A 16,085-nucleotide genomic window follows, 5' to 3' on the forward strand; every position below is an offset into this window, starting at 1 on the left:
GTTCCTGGCCTCCTGAAGCTCAGATCTCATGCGAGGCCCACAGATCAACAGCAACGCGGCATAATAGCTGCCTTGAAAAGATATACATAATAAATAATACAAATAAAAAGTATACATATCATCTATAGACAAAGAAAATATGTGGGAGGCCATACACACCACCATTCCCGAAGGCAACCAGGGAGGCAGCTGAGAAGGAAGTTAGAGGCTGATTGTCTGCTTTCAGTGACACGGTTCCAGGGGAACAGATGTGTTTTGCTACCTCATGGCTGACTGACAGTTTAACACAGGGAGACAGACAGCACACACAGGAAGACAGAGTCTGTCAGAGGTGCAGAGTGCCTTCGGGGTCACCAAAGGCCTCACTGAGGAGGTGATGGCCTGAGGAGGTAAACATCTGGGGGAAGCAGCTGCAAATACCCTGAAGTGAGTTAGAAGAACAGCAAGGAGGTCAGGAGGGAAGGGCAATGGCAGGAGATGAGGGGGAGGCTGGGGGGAATGTGAGCACTTTGCCTTAAGTCCCTGTGAGAGGGAAAGAATTAGGGGTTCCTGAGCAGAGAGGAGGGGATCCTCTGGCTTGGAGAACAGACTGTAGGAGTCCACAGGCAGTTCTCGGGGGAGCCTGCTGCAAGAATACAGGTGAGAGATGCTGGGGGGCTGGCTCCGTGTGGTACCCGTGGAGTGGGGCGAGGCAGTGGGATTCAGGATGTGTTGTGAGGGTAGAGCATGAGAGACTGCATGCGGGGTGTGAACAAAGAGAAGAATGGAAGATGGCAGGAACTCGCTGAGGAAGGCCTGGGGCCCTGTGAGGTGAGATGGAGGACTGAGAACATCCGTGTTGCTTAACCCGTCAGGAAACACACGAAAACATGGCTGTTAGGAAGGTAAATGGTACAGCCATCATGAAAAACAGTTTGGCAGTTCCTCACAAATTAAACATAAAACTACCATCCAAACAGAGGCCTCACTCCTGGGTCTACACACAAGACAAATGAAAACATGTCCACGCAAAAACTTGCACATGAATGTTCACAGCAGTGCTATTTAGAACAGCCAAAAGGTGGGAACAACCCAAATGTCCATCAACTGATGAACAGAGAAGCAAAAAACATGGTCTAGCCACACAATGGAGTATTACTCCACCATAAAAAGGAAGGATGTACTGATACATGCTACAGTGTGGGTGAGCCTTGAAAACATGACTGTTCATGTTTTCAAAAAGGAATCAGTCACATACGGTATGATTCCATTTATATGAAATGTCCAGAATAGACAAATCTATAGAAACAGGAAGTAGTGGTTGCCTAGCGCAGAAGGGGGGGTGGAAGGTGAAGGAGAAAATGAGCTAACCAGTACAAGGGTTTTGGGAAATGAGTGATGAGAATGTTATGAAGTTAGACTGTGATGTCTCTAGACTCTACAAATGTACTAAAAGCATTTATTTTCGGTGGGAAGCCTGCTTCTCCCTCTCCCACTCCCCCTGCTGTGTTCCCTCTCTCGCTGTGTCTCTCTGTCAAATAAATAAATAAAATTTTTTTAAAAATAAAAATAAAAGCATTTATTCACACCCTTCAGTGGGTGAGTTTTATGGTATGTAAATGGTAAATAAGGTGTGTCCTCCCCAAAAGAAAGAAAGACATCGTCTTGGCAAAAAGGGAAATGTTACAGCAAAGGCTAAACATCTTTGATCCCCAGAAATAACCACTGCATCAGTTTTGACTCCTTCCATCTTTTTCTATTTTGATTTTTTAAAGATTTTATTTATTTATTTGAGAGAGAATATGGGGGGGAAGAGGGAGAAGCAGACTTCCCGCTGAGCAAGGAGCCCCACATGAGACTTGATCCCAGAAGCCCGAGATCATGACCTGAGCCAAAGGCAGAGGCTTAACCAACTGAGCCACCCAGGCGCCCCTACTTCCATCTTTTTCTATGCAGTTACATAATATTTAATACCCTTTGGTGTGGCTTTGTTGTTATTGTTATGGAAATCATAACATTGTACATAAGAGGCTGCAACTTGCTTATTTCACTCATCCCTTTTTGGTGATTCATCATGGCTGATGCACTGATGAGTACCAGGTTGTCTCTAGTTTCTCAATATTATAAACAATGATACAGTGAACATCCTGTGCACGTGTCTTTTTCTAAGGCAGGAGCCAAGAAGTGGAATTTATTTTGTTTTGTTTTGTTTTGTTTTAAAGATTTTATTCATTTGACAGAGACAGAGATAGCGAGAGCAGGAACACAAGCAGGGGGAGTGGGAGAGGGAGAAGCAGGCTTCCCACCGAGCAGGGAGCCCGATGTGGGACTTGATCCCAGGACGCTGGGATCATGACCTGAGCCGAAGGCAGACGCTTAACGACTGAGGCACCCAGGTGCCCAAGAAGTGGAATTGATGTAAAAGTTTTTGTCAAAATGCTATTACTTTTATAATTTAAAAAAAAAAATTATGTCCAAAATGGCTGGCGAGAAGCATCTAACTCCATCCCTTGGGCTAAATCTTCAAGAATGAGTAGGGATTTGCCCCAAAAAAGTGCTGATTCTGGGATACTGCAGCCCAGGAGACAGAATTTTAGTGCCTTTTCAAATTCCAGGATTTATTTATTTTTTAAAAAGATTTTATTTATTTATTTGAGAGAGAGAGCACATGAGAGGGAATAGGGTCAGAGGGCGAAGCAGACTCCCTACCAAGCAGGGAGCCAGATGCGGGACTCTATTCAGGGACTCCAGGATCATGACCTGAGCCGAAGGCAGTCGCTTAACCAACTGAACCACCCACGCGCCCCTCAAATTCCAGGATTTAGCATTTAAATTCCTAGAGTTATACAGAAAGCCAGATTCTGCCCATCTTACAGCCAAGGACAGTTGAATAAAGTCTGCCTCTTGTTACAACGTGGCTGGATATCGGGTCCCAGTGCAGGTAACAGGTGCATGACATCTCGTGAAAGAGAAAGGAAAAACAGCCTAGGTCTCCCCGGAGAAGCAGTTTTTCTTTCACCTTCCAGAAATGTGTTGTAAGGCACCAGAGAAAATGTTGGCCAAACAACCCTGTTACCATAACCCCAGCTCAAGAGACGGAACTCAGATCGCATCGCCAACTCAGCATCCACAGGCACAAAGGTGAGGGCTGGAAACCACTTTTCTATCCCCGCCTCCCAACTCCCCACCAAACACACACAGAGCTTAGAGAACGAGGGTCCATCTCAGATCGACTTCTTACCAGCGGGATGTCCCTAAAGCAGTCCACTTACTTCTCCAACCCTGTCTCTCTGCTCTAGTTACCACGTGAGCCTCTGCACCATCTATGGTGGAGTGACAAGAGTTTGGGAACCCTGTTTCTGAATATAGGGGGAGAGGGGCTTCTCCGCACCTGCGCGGGGAGAGGGCGGTTAGAGCCAGCTCCCGGGGCTACCCTCGGAAGACTTTCCGGAGAAGGGGTGGAATGACACGTGGGCTTGGGGGACACACCCCCAGCAACAAGACCAGGCAGCTACCCTCCCTCTCTCCCTGGCTTCCTATCCTGCGCCCACGCCTCGCGCCGGTCCCGGGGCCAACTCTCAGCGCAGGGTGGGTGGGACAGAGGGTGCGGGAGTTGAAAGCCGACAGAGCCGGGAGTGGGAAGGGAAAAGGAGACGCCAGGGAAGCCCCTGGAGTGATGAGGAGAGAAGAGAGCTGGGGTCACCCATAGAAGCGAGACAGAGAGGGACCAGGCCCCCTACCCCAGCCTTCTCCTAACCAACCCGAGTAAACACAGACGCCCGGCCAAGCCAGCGCAGCTGCTGGACACGGCCCTCCGCGCCGCTCCAACCAGACCGCGACCGCTAAGCCCCTCCTTTCGAAGAACTCTGGGGCCGCCCCTGGAAGTGGCGGGGCGGAGGGACCGGAGGAGCGACGCGCCGCAGCGATGCAGCTGAGCGGCCCGGGCCGGGAGGCCGGCATGGAGGGCGCGGCGGGTGACCCGTACCGGCGACCCGCGCGGCGCACCCAGTGGCTGCTGAGCGCCCTGGCGCACCACTACGGGCTGGACCGCGGCGTGGAGAACGAGATCGTGGTGCTGGCCACCGGCCTGGACCAGTACCTGCAAGAGGTCTTCCACCACCTGGACTGCCGCGGCGCCGGCCGCCTGCCCCGCGCTGACTTCCGCGCTCTCTGCGCGGTGCTGGGGCTGCGCGCCGAGGGGGCCGCCGCCGGGGAGGCCTCCGGGGATGCGGCCGCCCGAGACACGAACCCGGGGGATGCGACCGCTGGCGACACGGCCGCTGGGGTGGCCACCGACGGGGACGCGGATGCCGAAGAGGAGGCGCGCCTGGCGCTGCGCGCGGAGCCGCCCGAGCTCACCTTCCGCCAGTTCCACGCGCGCCTCTGCGGCTACTTCGGCACCCGCGCAGGGCCCCGGCTGCCCCGCGGCGCTCTAAGCGAGCACATCGAGACGCAGATCCGCCTGCGCCGCCCGCGCCGCCGCCGCCGGCCGCCCCGCACGCCCGCCCCGGACGGCGGCCCCGACGGCGGCCGGGACGGCGAGCGCCTGGCGCGGTTGGAGGAGGAGAACAGCAGCCTGCGCGAGCTGGTGGAGGACCTGCGTGCCGCGCTGCAGAGCAGTGACGCGCGCTGTCTAGCGCTGCAGGTGCGCGCCGGCGCGGAGGGAGGGGGGCGGCCGTGACTGGAGGCGGGCGGGGGTCGTTTGAGCAGCCCGGGACCCGCTGAGGAAGTGGAAGGGGGAAGAGAGGGCAGCCCCACCCCACTTCGGCTCACTTGCGTCCTCCCCCAATCCCACCCCCATTGCATTCAACCCACTCCGGCCCCCCCACCCATTCCACCTCTAAAACCCCTGTCCCACCCGGATCACCATCCCACGCCGTCCCCCCACCCTCACTATGTCGTCTTGCCTCTTCTAACCCAGTAGTTGAACTCTCCCAGGAAACCTGGGCCGTCTCGCACATTCAGTCATTCAGCAGGCATCTTGAGCTCTCTGTGGTGCCAGGCTGGGGCTGAAGGGTGGGTTAGGAGATAAAGGGTGAAAAAGGCCCTGTCCCCACGCTTAAGGAGCTTCCTGCCTAATGGGTAGACTGGCGGCTCATTGGGTCATTCAGCAAGTATTTATGGGCCTCCCTCAGGGCCAGGGCCAGGTGCTAAATAGATAGTGTCACTGTTCATCAGGCAGTCACTGGCCACCCAACCCCTTCAGGGCCAGACCTCTAGGATGTGGAGAAGGAAGCACTGAGTGAGATATGGACAGAGCCCAAGCATCTGGGATTCAGTGAACAAACACTTAAGCACTGTGCTCAAGCACTGTGCTCAGCCAAGGGCGATGGGGGTGGGAGGAGGAAGAGAAGAGCCTCTGCCCCAAGGGACCATAGGTCAGGAGGGAGCTGACTTGCATTAGCCCCACTCTGCCCATTGCCCAGTCACCAGCCCTGAGCGGCTGAGGGCAGGCTGCGTATGCGGAGGAGTGGCAGGGTGCCGCTTTCAGGGGTCATAGCTATGGACAGGCAAGGGCTGGTGGCCTAGGAGCACAAGAGAAGCAAAGGGTGAGAGTGGGAAATGACTCCCATGGTGCGCAGCAAGATGGTCCAGGATCATTCACTCTCCAGGTATTTATTGAGCACCTACTGTGTGCCGACCTGGTTAAGGCGTCGGGGACACAGCGGTAAACAAGACAGACAAAAACCCCACCCTCAAGAAGAGTCTATTGACCAGACACCGGGGAGGTCCAGAAACGCCTGTTTGAGACGCTTAGATTGTTCCTCGAGTCTAGGGATCGGAGGAGTCACTGAAGAAGAGAAGAGAAGAGTCGTGAAGTTCGGGAATTATTGGTACCGCGCAAAGATGAGAATACTGGGCATTGTGGCTCAGTTTCCCTCACCCAGGAAAAGGGGGATAATTAGAGCTCCTGCCTCATCTGGGCTGTTGCGAGGATTAAACGAGCTCAGACCAGCCTGGGAGCGGTAGGCAGTGCGCGCAATAAACGTGCACCGTGGGAGCTCCGGGGCGGCGCGGGCACGGTGGCCGCGGTCGTGGCGGGTGGCCGACGCGAGGCGCTCACCGCGGTGCCCGCGGCCCTGTCCCCGCAGGTCGGCCTCTGGAAGAGCCAGGCGGGCGCGCAGGAGGCGGGGCGCGGCGGGCCCGAGGCGGCGGCGCGGGAGCTGCGGCAGGCGCGGGGCGCTCTGGCGGCGGCCGAGGCCCGCGCGGGGCGGCTGCGCCAGGGCCAGGCCGAGGTGCGGCGGCGCGCCGAGGAGGCCCGGGAGGCGGTGCTGCGCAGCCTGGGCCGCGTGCGCGAGCTCGAGGCGCTGGCGCGACAGGTGCCCGGCCTGCAGCGCTGGGTGCGGCGGCTGGAGGGCGAGTTGCGGCGCTACAGGTGAGCATGGGGGGGGGGGGGGGCGGGGAGGACGCGGCCCGGGCGCCCCAAGTCAGCCCCGGGTCTCCCAGACCTCAGGGGTGCATCCTCCCCGCACACACGCTCGTTCTCGTGTTCCTCTGTTCGTTCACACGTTCGTGCGTGGATCCCTCCGTTGGCTCGGCTGTTCTTCCATGTCTTCAGTCTTTCATTCCCTCATTCGCTTGCTCTCCACCCACCCATCCATTCATGTGCCTTTTCACCCACAAAGACCTTCCACTTGCCCTTTCGTGGGTCCCAAGAGGATGTAGTTATTTTTATTTCTTTGACCAACACGATAACCATGATGATGATAGCTCACGGTCGCTGAGCGCTTAATGTGTGCCAGGCTCTGAGCGAAGCACTTGAGTGGCCTAACCGACTGAATCCTCACAACAGCCCTGTGAGGGAGGTCCCGCCTCATCCCCATTCTACAGATGAGGAAACAGATGTGCAATGATCCCTGGTGCTAGCTCCACCAGGCAGGAAGCTGGGCGTGGGATGGAGTGTCAGATCCTAGCAGGGCCTCTGCCAGATGTGTGACCTTGGGCAAGTCACTGCCCCTCTTGGAGCTTCTGTTTCCCCTTTTGGTAGAACACAGGGACTCTAGTCCCTGCCTGCCAGGGCAGCTGTGAAGAAGCCGCGAGGTCCCACCTGGCACACAGTAGGTGCTCAGTAAACAGCTCCATCTCCGTTTTGAATCATAAGGCACGCCTGCCTGCCTGACTGCCACATTTACTGGGCACTGGCTCCATACAGAGGCCATGCCAGGTAGCAGGGATGTGACTGGGAACAAGGCAACCCGAAATCCCTGCCCTGAGTAGCCCCTACTGAGCGTGTGAGATCAGCATGTGACCAGATGAATGGCAACAGGCTGGATGAATGTTGTGGGGGGCAGAGCAGGACCTTCGTCATGCTTGCTGCAGCCTCAGCCAGCCCCTGAGGTGACACTTGAGCTGAGAGCTGAGAATAGGATGTTATGTGGCAAGATGGGCCAGGGAGAGGAGGAGGGGAGAAGGTGAGAGTGTTCTAGAAAATGGGAACACTACAGGCAAAGCCCTGAGACAGCAGGGACCTTGGCACATTCCAGAAACTAAAAGGAGGCCAGGGTGGCTGGAGGAGGAAAACTGGAGAGACAGGCAGAGGCCAGGCCATCCAGGGCCTGGAGGCTTGTGTCAGGAACTTCAATCTTTCCCTCAAAGAGAACACGGAAGTTTTCAGCAAGAGGGTGACAAGAACTGATTTGCATTTCAAAAAAAATTGCCCTGGCTACAGTTGTGACAAAGAGGTGGGAGGAGAGGGAAGAGCAAGAGACAGTGGGGAGCCCACAGAGGGGCTGTTGCCATCCTCCAACTGGAAAGAAAGGTGGCCTGGCCCAGGCTGGTGGGCAGGGCAACCAGAAGGGGAGGCTTTGAACCTAGCCCCTTAGAGGAGGGACCTCCCTCCTTGACTTTGGAGGTGCTCACAGCTGGGAGATGAGAAGGCACAATGTGGAGAGAGGCCTCCATGAAGAGGCCCATTCTGGGCCAGCCTCCTGCAGCTCCAAATGTTTGGATATCCACTTCCTGTTTGCATAGCTGATCGGCTCAAGAGCTGGGCTGGCTGGCTTGGGGCCCGTGTCCAGCCTTGGAACTTTCTCCAAGAGGAGAAATAAAGGGTTTCTTCTTTGGTTTACCCTAAAGTAACTGTCCTCTACAGCATGATGTAAGAGCCACTATGAACATCTGGATAGCCCTTTACAGTAGAAAAGGTGGATTTGTATCCATGGCACCATTTAATCCTCACAAGAACTGTGCAAGGTAGAGGTGTTATCCCCATTTTACAGACGGTGGGAAGTGAGGCTCTGAGAAGTGAAGTAACGCACCCGAGGCCACCCAGCCAGGAAGTGGAAAAGTAAGGTCGGCCTGCCCCTACAGCCTGTGTTCTTTCTTTCTTTCCACCTTACCCTTTGTTGTTGACGCACAGTTACAAGATGGCTGCCGTAGCTGCAGGCCTCATGTCTGCTGTTCAGGCATGAGGAGGACGGGCAAGGTTGAGGGTGGGGAAGACTTTCTTCAAGTGAGCTTTGCCTTTGTGTTCAGGGAGAGATACCCCTACACCCCATCAGAATTTGCACCTCCATCTCCTGGGCCAGAACTGTGTCACGTGGCTGCTCCTATCTGCAGGAGGATCTGGCCATATTGATGCCCCAAACACAATTGGGTTCTCTTGGTGAGGAAAAAGAGGAGCAGTTATTGCAGAGTCTCCAAGGAGATGTCCAGTGAATGAGAAAACTGAGGGCCAGAGAGTGAGTGACATGGTGTGGAGGTCATGGTGATTAGGAGATGGCTCTGCTGCTTGTTTTCCTGTCCCTATACAAACATGCCCCCTAACCCATGCCCAGCCCCAGGAGGCAGACCTCTCCTCTGCCTGCTTTCTATGGGCAGAGTCTGTGGGCTGACTTGCCCCAAAGCTCTCCTTTGAAGAAAGGAAAGGGGAGGGCATAGAACAGCCAAGGACATGCATTGAGCATTACCTGTGTACCAGGCGTGATGCCGGACACTTTCCCCACATTCGCTCAAATGAGCCCCTCAACTGGCCTAAGAGAAAGGTATTAATTATCATCTGCACTTCACAGATGAGAAAACCAAGGCCAGAAAGGAAGCAACTTGCCCGTGTGGCACAGCAAGTGACAAGCTAGGATCCAAACCCCAGCCTGAACAGCCCAAAGCCACATACCCCAGGCCAGCCTGGCAACGTGCACAAGTCCTCCTGGACTCCCCCCACCCGCCACTCCTCGCCCCAAACATCTGCAGGACCTTTCATAGCCTGCAGGGGGGCTGGAACTCAGATGTCCCCTGCTTGTTAAGCTGAACCTCCTCCCTCCGTGGCCAGACCCATTGGGCCTGCAGTGTAGAGGTACTGCGGGATGGAAGGAGCACCATACCCCAAAGACTAGAGCCCCAGCACCCCCTCTTAAGTGACGTCACTCTCGAGTGCCTCCAGGTGTTCTGCAGATGTATCTCTGGGGGGAAAACAGTGCCAATGACTGAAATCCCTCCTGGGAATGACAGCTTGAAGCCATTTGGTTAGCATGCATGACCCGACTCACACTTTTCCAGGGCTATCACAGAAACTGACCCACTCTGATCTTCTCATAACACTCGGAGGCTGGTATTATGCCACCTTTTTTCAAATGAGGAAATAGAGCCATGGGGGTGGTCTCCTAACCAACACTTGGCTGTTTCAGCACCTGGTGAGTCTCCCAACTCCGAATAAATGTCCTTTCCTCTTCTCTACTGTCGCCCTAAAATGATATCTCAATGACTCCCTTGCTCATTTCCCGGACTTCCATGTATTTCTTTTTCAAAACTGCACGTTCTTTCCCATCCCGCTCAGTCCTTGTGTTGTGGGTTCTCTCCAGTCCTTCATCTCTTTCTCATTTAAACATCCTTCTTTTCCAGTCTCTTTGGGATTACCACAACATCTGAGCTTTCCCTGGTGTTTTATCTCTGCTCTTTCTGTGATAATGACAAGTTCTCGCTGTGTTATTGTGATCGTTGACAGTGAGCCCCTCTTTGGCAGAAGCCACGATCGTGGAGAATCCACCCATCACCAAGGTTGTGGAGTTCCGTCCAGAGCTGTCCCACCAGGGCCTGATTCTGGGCCAGTTTCTAATTTCATTTCTTGGCTTGAAGTTTCATAACTACACAGGTCAGGAGAAATTGAGCTCCATATCTGGGGACACCATCCCAAGGCCAGTAAGTAGGGTTCTTCTCACCTCTGCTCCTGGATGAGACAGCCTCTGGAGGGCCCCTAGCTTCATGCAGGAGGCTCCTTGTATGAACTCACCAGGCGAGGTCTTCAGTAGCTATCCCCATTGGGCATTAGAACCCCAGTCCTGACCCCTCTGTGGGCATTTCAGGTCCATCTCCTGCATCCCATGCAAGCTGGAGATCTGATCTCTCCTTCTTGTTCTTAACCTTGCCTCTGCATTCTTTTCTTTTTTTTCTTTTAAGATTTTATTTATTTATTTATTTGAGAGAAAGCAAGAGAGTAAGAGGAGAGAGCACAAACAGGGGGAGCAGGAGAGGGAGAAGCAGGCTCCCCACTGAGCAGGGAGCCCGACACGGGGCTGGATCCCCGAACCCCTGGGTCATGACCTGAGCCGAAGGCAGATGCTTAACCGACTGAGCCACCCACGCGCCCCTTGGCTCTGTATTCTTTTAAATGGTTATATTTTATCCAGTACTTCTGTGTATTTGTACATGGAAAGGGAACCTCCCCTAGCACCTCAATGCACCATCCTGGCCAGGAACCTAAGAGAATGGAGAGTAAATATTTAAGCAACTGGGGATGCTCACTTATTAGTTCCACATTTCCTATGCAGCTTCTATGGAGAAAGTGGATACCTCGGGTAACCAGGAACGGCACAGACATGTCCATTGCCCTCGGAAGCTCTTCTGGGGCCTGAGGGGAGCAGGTCATGAACACGCATGTTAGGACACAAATGTGCTGGGTGCAGAGGGGCCCCAGCTGTGGGAGTCCCGGATCATATAGAAGTATTCCAGGAATCAAAGCGCTCTTCAGGCCAAAACCCAGGGGCTCACCTGACCCAGCCCAATCAGCCAGGAAGGATTACCTGTTCCATCACAGCCTCTAAGCTCTCACTTCCCACAGCTGGTCACACCACATCTCAGAGGAGAGACTCAGATTCTTCTTCCAATCCCACAAAATAGTCTCTCCTCCCAACATATTTTTGAGCCCAGTAGACCTTACTGACGATTTGGGGGGGAGTGTACAGATTACATTACAATGATAGTTTTATATAAATATTTGACATCACGATTCATGAGATGTCATTTGACCCCACATCTAACAAGGGTGTTTCACTGTTACTTCTCCCAAATTATACCCAGGCACTCTCCACCTTTCTCTTCTCTGTTTTCTCTTTCTTCCTATTAGCCATCTCTCTTAGATGAGTGCCTGAAAGCCTGCCTCTAACTGACTTGGGTTAAAAAAAAAAAGTGTCGGGGCGCCTGGGTGGCTCAGTCGTTAAGCGTCTGCCTTTGGCTCAGGTCATGATCCCAGGGTCCTGGGATCGAGCCCCGCATCGGGCTCCCTGCTCTGCGGGAAGCCTGCTTCTCCCTCTCCCACTCCCCCTGCTTGGGTTCCCTCTCTCGCTGTGTCTCTCTCTGTCAAATAAATAAATAAAATCTTAAAAAAAAAAAAAAAGTGTCTCCTGGAAAGGGTAGCCAGCCAGCTTCAGGCATGGCTGGATCCAGGTACTCAACAATGTCACCAGAATATAGAAGCTCTGCTTTGCTCTCAGGCAAGTTCTCTCCCCTGGTAGCCTTTGGGGTGCTTACCTCTTCAAAGCTCCAAGTCCGGTAGAAAGATCATCTCTCATCTGAGCCATCCCATGGAATTCCTGGAACTGGAAATTATTGAACCGACTTGGACACATGTTCATCCCTGAACGCATCACGGGGGCCAAGACAATTTGATATTCTGATTGGTGAAAACCTTGGTCACATACCCCCTGCTGGAGCCACAGCCAGCCCCATTGAACTCTAGGACTGAGCTCTTCCCAGGAGAATCAAAGGGAGCATAGCCCATGTGTGTTAAACAGCACACGCCCCCCACCCTTGCCTCTCTCTGGAGCTTGTGGCCCAAATCCCTTTTCTTGTCTCAAAAAACAGGCCACCTGTGGCAGCTGGAGCCTTCCTGGATGGTGGAGGCCCCAGGAGAAAGCCTGGTTAGACGCAGAACAGGCTTGTCTCAAAGTTGGCTTTTCCAGGTTGCTGAACGCTTTAGGGTGGCTAGGGGTACTCTGCACCCTCACCAAGGTAGCCCGTGTGGCATTTCTTTAGGCCAGCACCCAGCCCCGGGCTCCCAAGATGGCGAATGAATGGACGCTTGAGCATGCAGGTGGACACTGACCCCAAACATGTCTTGGTGAGGAAGGTGTGGGCATATGGGACTCCAGCACAAGGTGAGCCCTGAGTGGTCCAGTGAACAGATCCTGCTTCAGGAGGAGTGGTGCTCCTGGAGGATCTGCCCTTGACTCCGGCGACTGGGGGTTTGTGGGCATCTCCACCTTCTCTCGAAGCCCCGGTGTCTCGGCCATTTGCCTGCTGCGCCTGCCTTGGCTTTGCGCTGAGGGGCAGCTGGGCCTTCAGGACACCTGGGCGGGCAGCCTGGGGCCAACACCCCTGGGCAGGGGCTGGGCTCAAACTCACATAAAAGGAGACTGAAAAACCAAGCTCAGCCGGAGCAGGGAGGAGGGGCCTCCGCCTGGCCTCCGTGGCTTTGTTGTCTGGAATAGAAAGATGAAAAGGCTTGGAGGGGGTGCGGGTAGGAGGACAGCTCATTTGGCCGGCCACCAAGGAGGCCACTGTGGAGGGGACACAAAGATGAGGCCATCGGAGGGACACCTCCTTTCTTCTGCCCCATTGCAGCAGCCCAGCCTGACCTTGGGGAAGGGGGGGCAAAGTCAGCAGGTCAGGGGAGGGAGGGAAGCAGACAGGCAGAGGCGGGGCAGTGGGGCATGGAGCACCATCTGGAGCTGGGAGGCGTCTGGTCACGGATTCCATTAGTCTTGGAAGCAGGTGTGTGGGTGGCCGCTGGTGGGAACTGAGGCCTTTCTCTCGGACCATACCCGGGGCTCACAGAGGGGCAGCTGGCCAGGCACCAGCTGCACGCTCTGGCCTGGGACCCCTCCCCACAGAGACGGGCGTGGCGGGGCGGGGCCCAGGCTCAGGAGGCCCAGCCTTACCTGCTTTGGAATCCCAGTTTTTCCACATAGTTCCTGTGGGGCTTGGAGCCCTTCCCTTTCTCTCTGTGAGCCCCCGTCTCCTCATTCACAAAGTAGGCATGGGGTTCTGTTCTTCTGGGTCTGGGGGTGGAATATCCAGTGAGACATGGGCAGACGGTGGGGTGCAGTAGCTGGAAGTACAGCTCCGGGAGTGTGACCTGCAGCAAGTTATTCTCATTTTGTGAGCTTCGGTTTCCTCATCTGTAAAATGGGGGTGAGGAGAATATTACTAATCCACTTCCTAGGGTATCTGAAGATTCAGAATGCTAATACACATAAAGCACCTAGAATAGTGCTTAGCACTGAGAAAATGCTTAATAAATATTAGAAATTATTATTATTGATCCCTCATCAATGGTAACGGTGGTGGTGGTTGGTATTGTTACTATTCACAGAGTCCGGCCCCTAGAGAGCCTTCCGTCTCTGGAGACCCCCAGCAAACAATGGACAGTCTCAGCCAATTGTAGACAGGACACTAACAAAGTTGCAGAGTGTAGACAAGCACAGAGGCGGCATAAATGACTGGCTAGGGGTCAGGACATCTCTTGGGGGAATGCCATCATCCAAGCTGGGTGTTGAAGGATGAGTAGGAGTTTTCTCAGGCATTGCAAATGCAGGTTGCAGTGAATACAAGGGCTTAGAGATGTGAAGGGCCCTGGTGCCTCCTGGGAACAGAAAGGCTTACTGTGGTGGAGGGTTTGAAGTGGAAAGTGGCAGGCGCGGAAGCTGGAAGGCAGGCAGGGGGTGGCAAAGGATCTGAGTACCAGGCTGAACATGAGGCCTTTACCCCAGACAACAAGGGAGACAGAGAAGGGCTATGCAAGGAGAAAAGTAATCAGATTTGAGCTTCACGGAGACCCCTCTGGCTGCGTGTGGAGGACAGATCAGGCAGGAGGGACGACTAGAGGCAAGGAGGCAGGTGAGGAGGCTGTATCTGGGTCCAGAGAGAGAAGACGCAGGGCCTGACCTCCAGCACCTGAGAAGGGATAGACCAGCAGCCCCATACCTGGAGGCCTTGCCAGGAGCTGGGGGGAGCCTCGGGCCTGCTGTTCTCTATTCCAAGTCAGAGTCTTCTGCAAGGATGGAACCTCAGGATTTGCGGGCTGAAACAGACTTTAGAGCCGGATACGGTGTTGCACTGACAAGGAGGACTTGCCTCTGGGTAGAGGAGCCAGCAAGGGGACCCAGAACAAGTCTTGATATTCTCACCTCATGGTGGGTTAGGGAACTGAGTAGAGCAGACACATCTGAATTTCACATCTGTGTTAACACTGGGTATTAACACGGCACTCCAATATAATTGCGGACATGCTAGAAAAGCATGGAATAGATGGAGAGCTCAGACCTCAGAGGTCAGAGGACACGAGCCTTCTGCTTCACGAATCTTACACGGGTTGCGTTTACAGCGACAAACTCAAAGGAGCCCATTTCAGCAAAGGATACCACCGGGCACAGCCCGAGGTGGGTGGGCAGTGTCCCGTGAGTGTGGATTCTCCCGACTGGTCGGGGTCCTGCCAGAGCGCGTGAAGCCTTGAGTCGGTGGCGGGGGTGGAGGGGGGTCACCAAACCTTTTCTCCCCTAGCTACCTCCCTCTGAAATTGCAGCCAGAGTTGGCAAAGCCGTCCTTAGCAAGCCACACCACCTGGATCTAGATTCAAGCTCCAGGTACGATATCGTACGGCCTCCCTGACACCTCTTGCCACATCGTCCGCAGGTGATGCACTCTGGCCCGGCATTGCAGGCCGTCACACCACCCCTGTGTAAGGGTGCCATTCTGCGGGCAGCCAGGAAGTTGTCCCTAGTGGTGGGTTTGTCAGGTAGGGATGTTTTCAGCTGCAAGCTGCCGAGAACTCACCTAACAGTGGTTTGAATACATTGGGGTTCCTTGTCCTCTCCTCGCCTAGAAGTCCGGGAGTGGCTCTCATGAGTCTTCACAGTGTTCCTTCAGACATGTGGCCTCCACAACCCTATTGAAGGTGGAAGGAAGGGGGACATCTTGTTCTTTTCTATCCAGAAAAGCAAAACCTGCCCAGAAACCACTAGTGGATGTCTACGTGAACACCATGGCCAGAGCGGGGTCACAGAGAGGCAGAAGGGACCGGAGAATGGGGGAGGCCTTTTCAGCCCCAAGAATGGAGACAGCAGGGCAGAGGAACTGTGGCGTTCTTTGATCAATAGTATCTCCCAGGGACGTCTACCTTCATTCAAATGCATGCCCCCAGCCGGATTTCTCTAAGAACAGAGCTCAGCCCACACTTTTGGCTGACAGCCCAGGGTCTGGGGCTTTGTGCCCCTACCAGGGAGACGGATCTGGATGGTACCAGCTAATGCATGCTGCAGATGCGTCCTTCAGAGAAGAAGCTGGAGCCCACAGAGGGACAGTGATCTGCCTAAGGTCACCCAGTAGGAGAGGGCACAGCCCTCGAGCGTACCGGAGTCTAAGGCTATCTGTGCTGCTTCCCTTGGGTGGTTTGGAACAAGCTGAAGTTCCCATGTCTCTGTGGTTAGATTAGGGGCTGGGCTCTGAGATCCCCAGCTTTCAAGTCCCAGCTTGTCCTGTTCCATGCCGGGTGGGTGGCCTGAGGCATGCAGATGGGTTCCAAGTGGACCAGGGTCCCCAGGTCAGAGCCAGCCACATAGGACCCAGGGCAGCCTGAGGTGCTGGACCAGTCGCCTTTGGCCATGACACACCTTGTCCACTTACCTCGATATGCTGTCTCTTTTCTTTGGTGCCTTGACACTTCTTGGGAAACTCTGATTCGACCTGTTTGTGCCTTAGTTTCCTCATCTGGAAAATGGGGTTAATTTTAGTGCCTAGATCATGAGGTAAGAATTAAACAGGATCTAAAAAGCACTTCACATTGTGCCTGGCACATACTTAGCACTCACGGATGTCATTGTCAGGGGTTAGCCCTC

The 16,085-nt window shown here is 54.4% G+C and overlaps 2 protein-coding genes across 3 annotated transcripts in view; one reads left to right on the forward strand and one right to left on the reverse strand.

The window, feature by feature from the left end:
* RAB43 (RAB43, member RAS oncogene family) overlaps positions 1-16,085 on the reverse strand; it is a 353,030-nt gene continuing 336,945 nt past the window's right edge. Inside the window, exon 4 of the transcript XR_014146041.1 lies at positions 1-25. The gene's annotated coding sequence lies outside the window, so the exon portion shown is untranslated. The remainder of the gene's footprint in view (positions 26-16,085) is intronic.
* The window catches only part of EFCC1 (EF-hand and coiled-coil domain containing 1), a 49,597-nt gene continuing 37,080 nt past the window's right edge, over positions 3,569-16,085 (forward strand). Inside the window, exons 1-2 of one of the 2 annotated variants that reach the window (XM_081822986.1) lie at positions 3,569-4,624; positions 6,072-6,355. In XM_081822986.1, coding sequence (XP_081679112.1) covers positions 3,905-4,624; positions 6,072-6,355 — 1,004 coding nt within the window. In that variant the 5' untranslated portion in view covers positions 3,569-3,904. The remainder of the gene's footprint in view (positions 4,625-6,071; positions 6,356-16,085) is intronic. The other variant, XM_081822996.1, reaches the window with a different exon arrangement.

The sequence above is a fragment of the Leptonychotes weddellii genome, chromosome 1 (assembly GCF_054177405.1).
Source record: "Leptonychotes weddellii isolate Sample4059 chromosome 1, ASM5417740v2, whole genome shotgun sequence".
Lineage (NCBI taxonomy): Eukaryota > Metazoa > Chordata > Mammalia > Carnivora > Phocidae > Leptonychotes > Leptonychotes weddellii.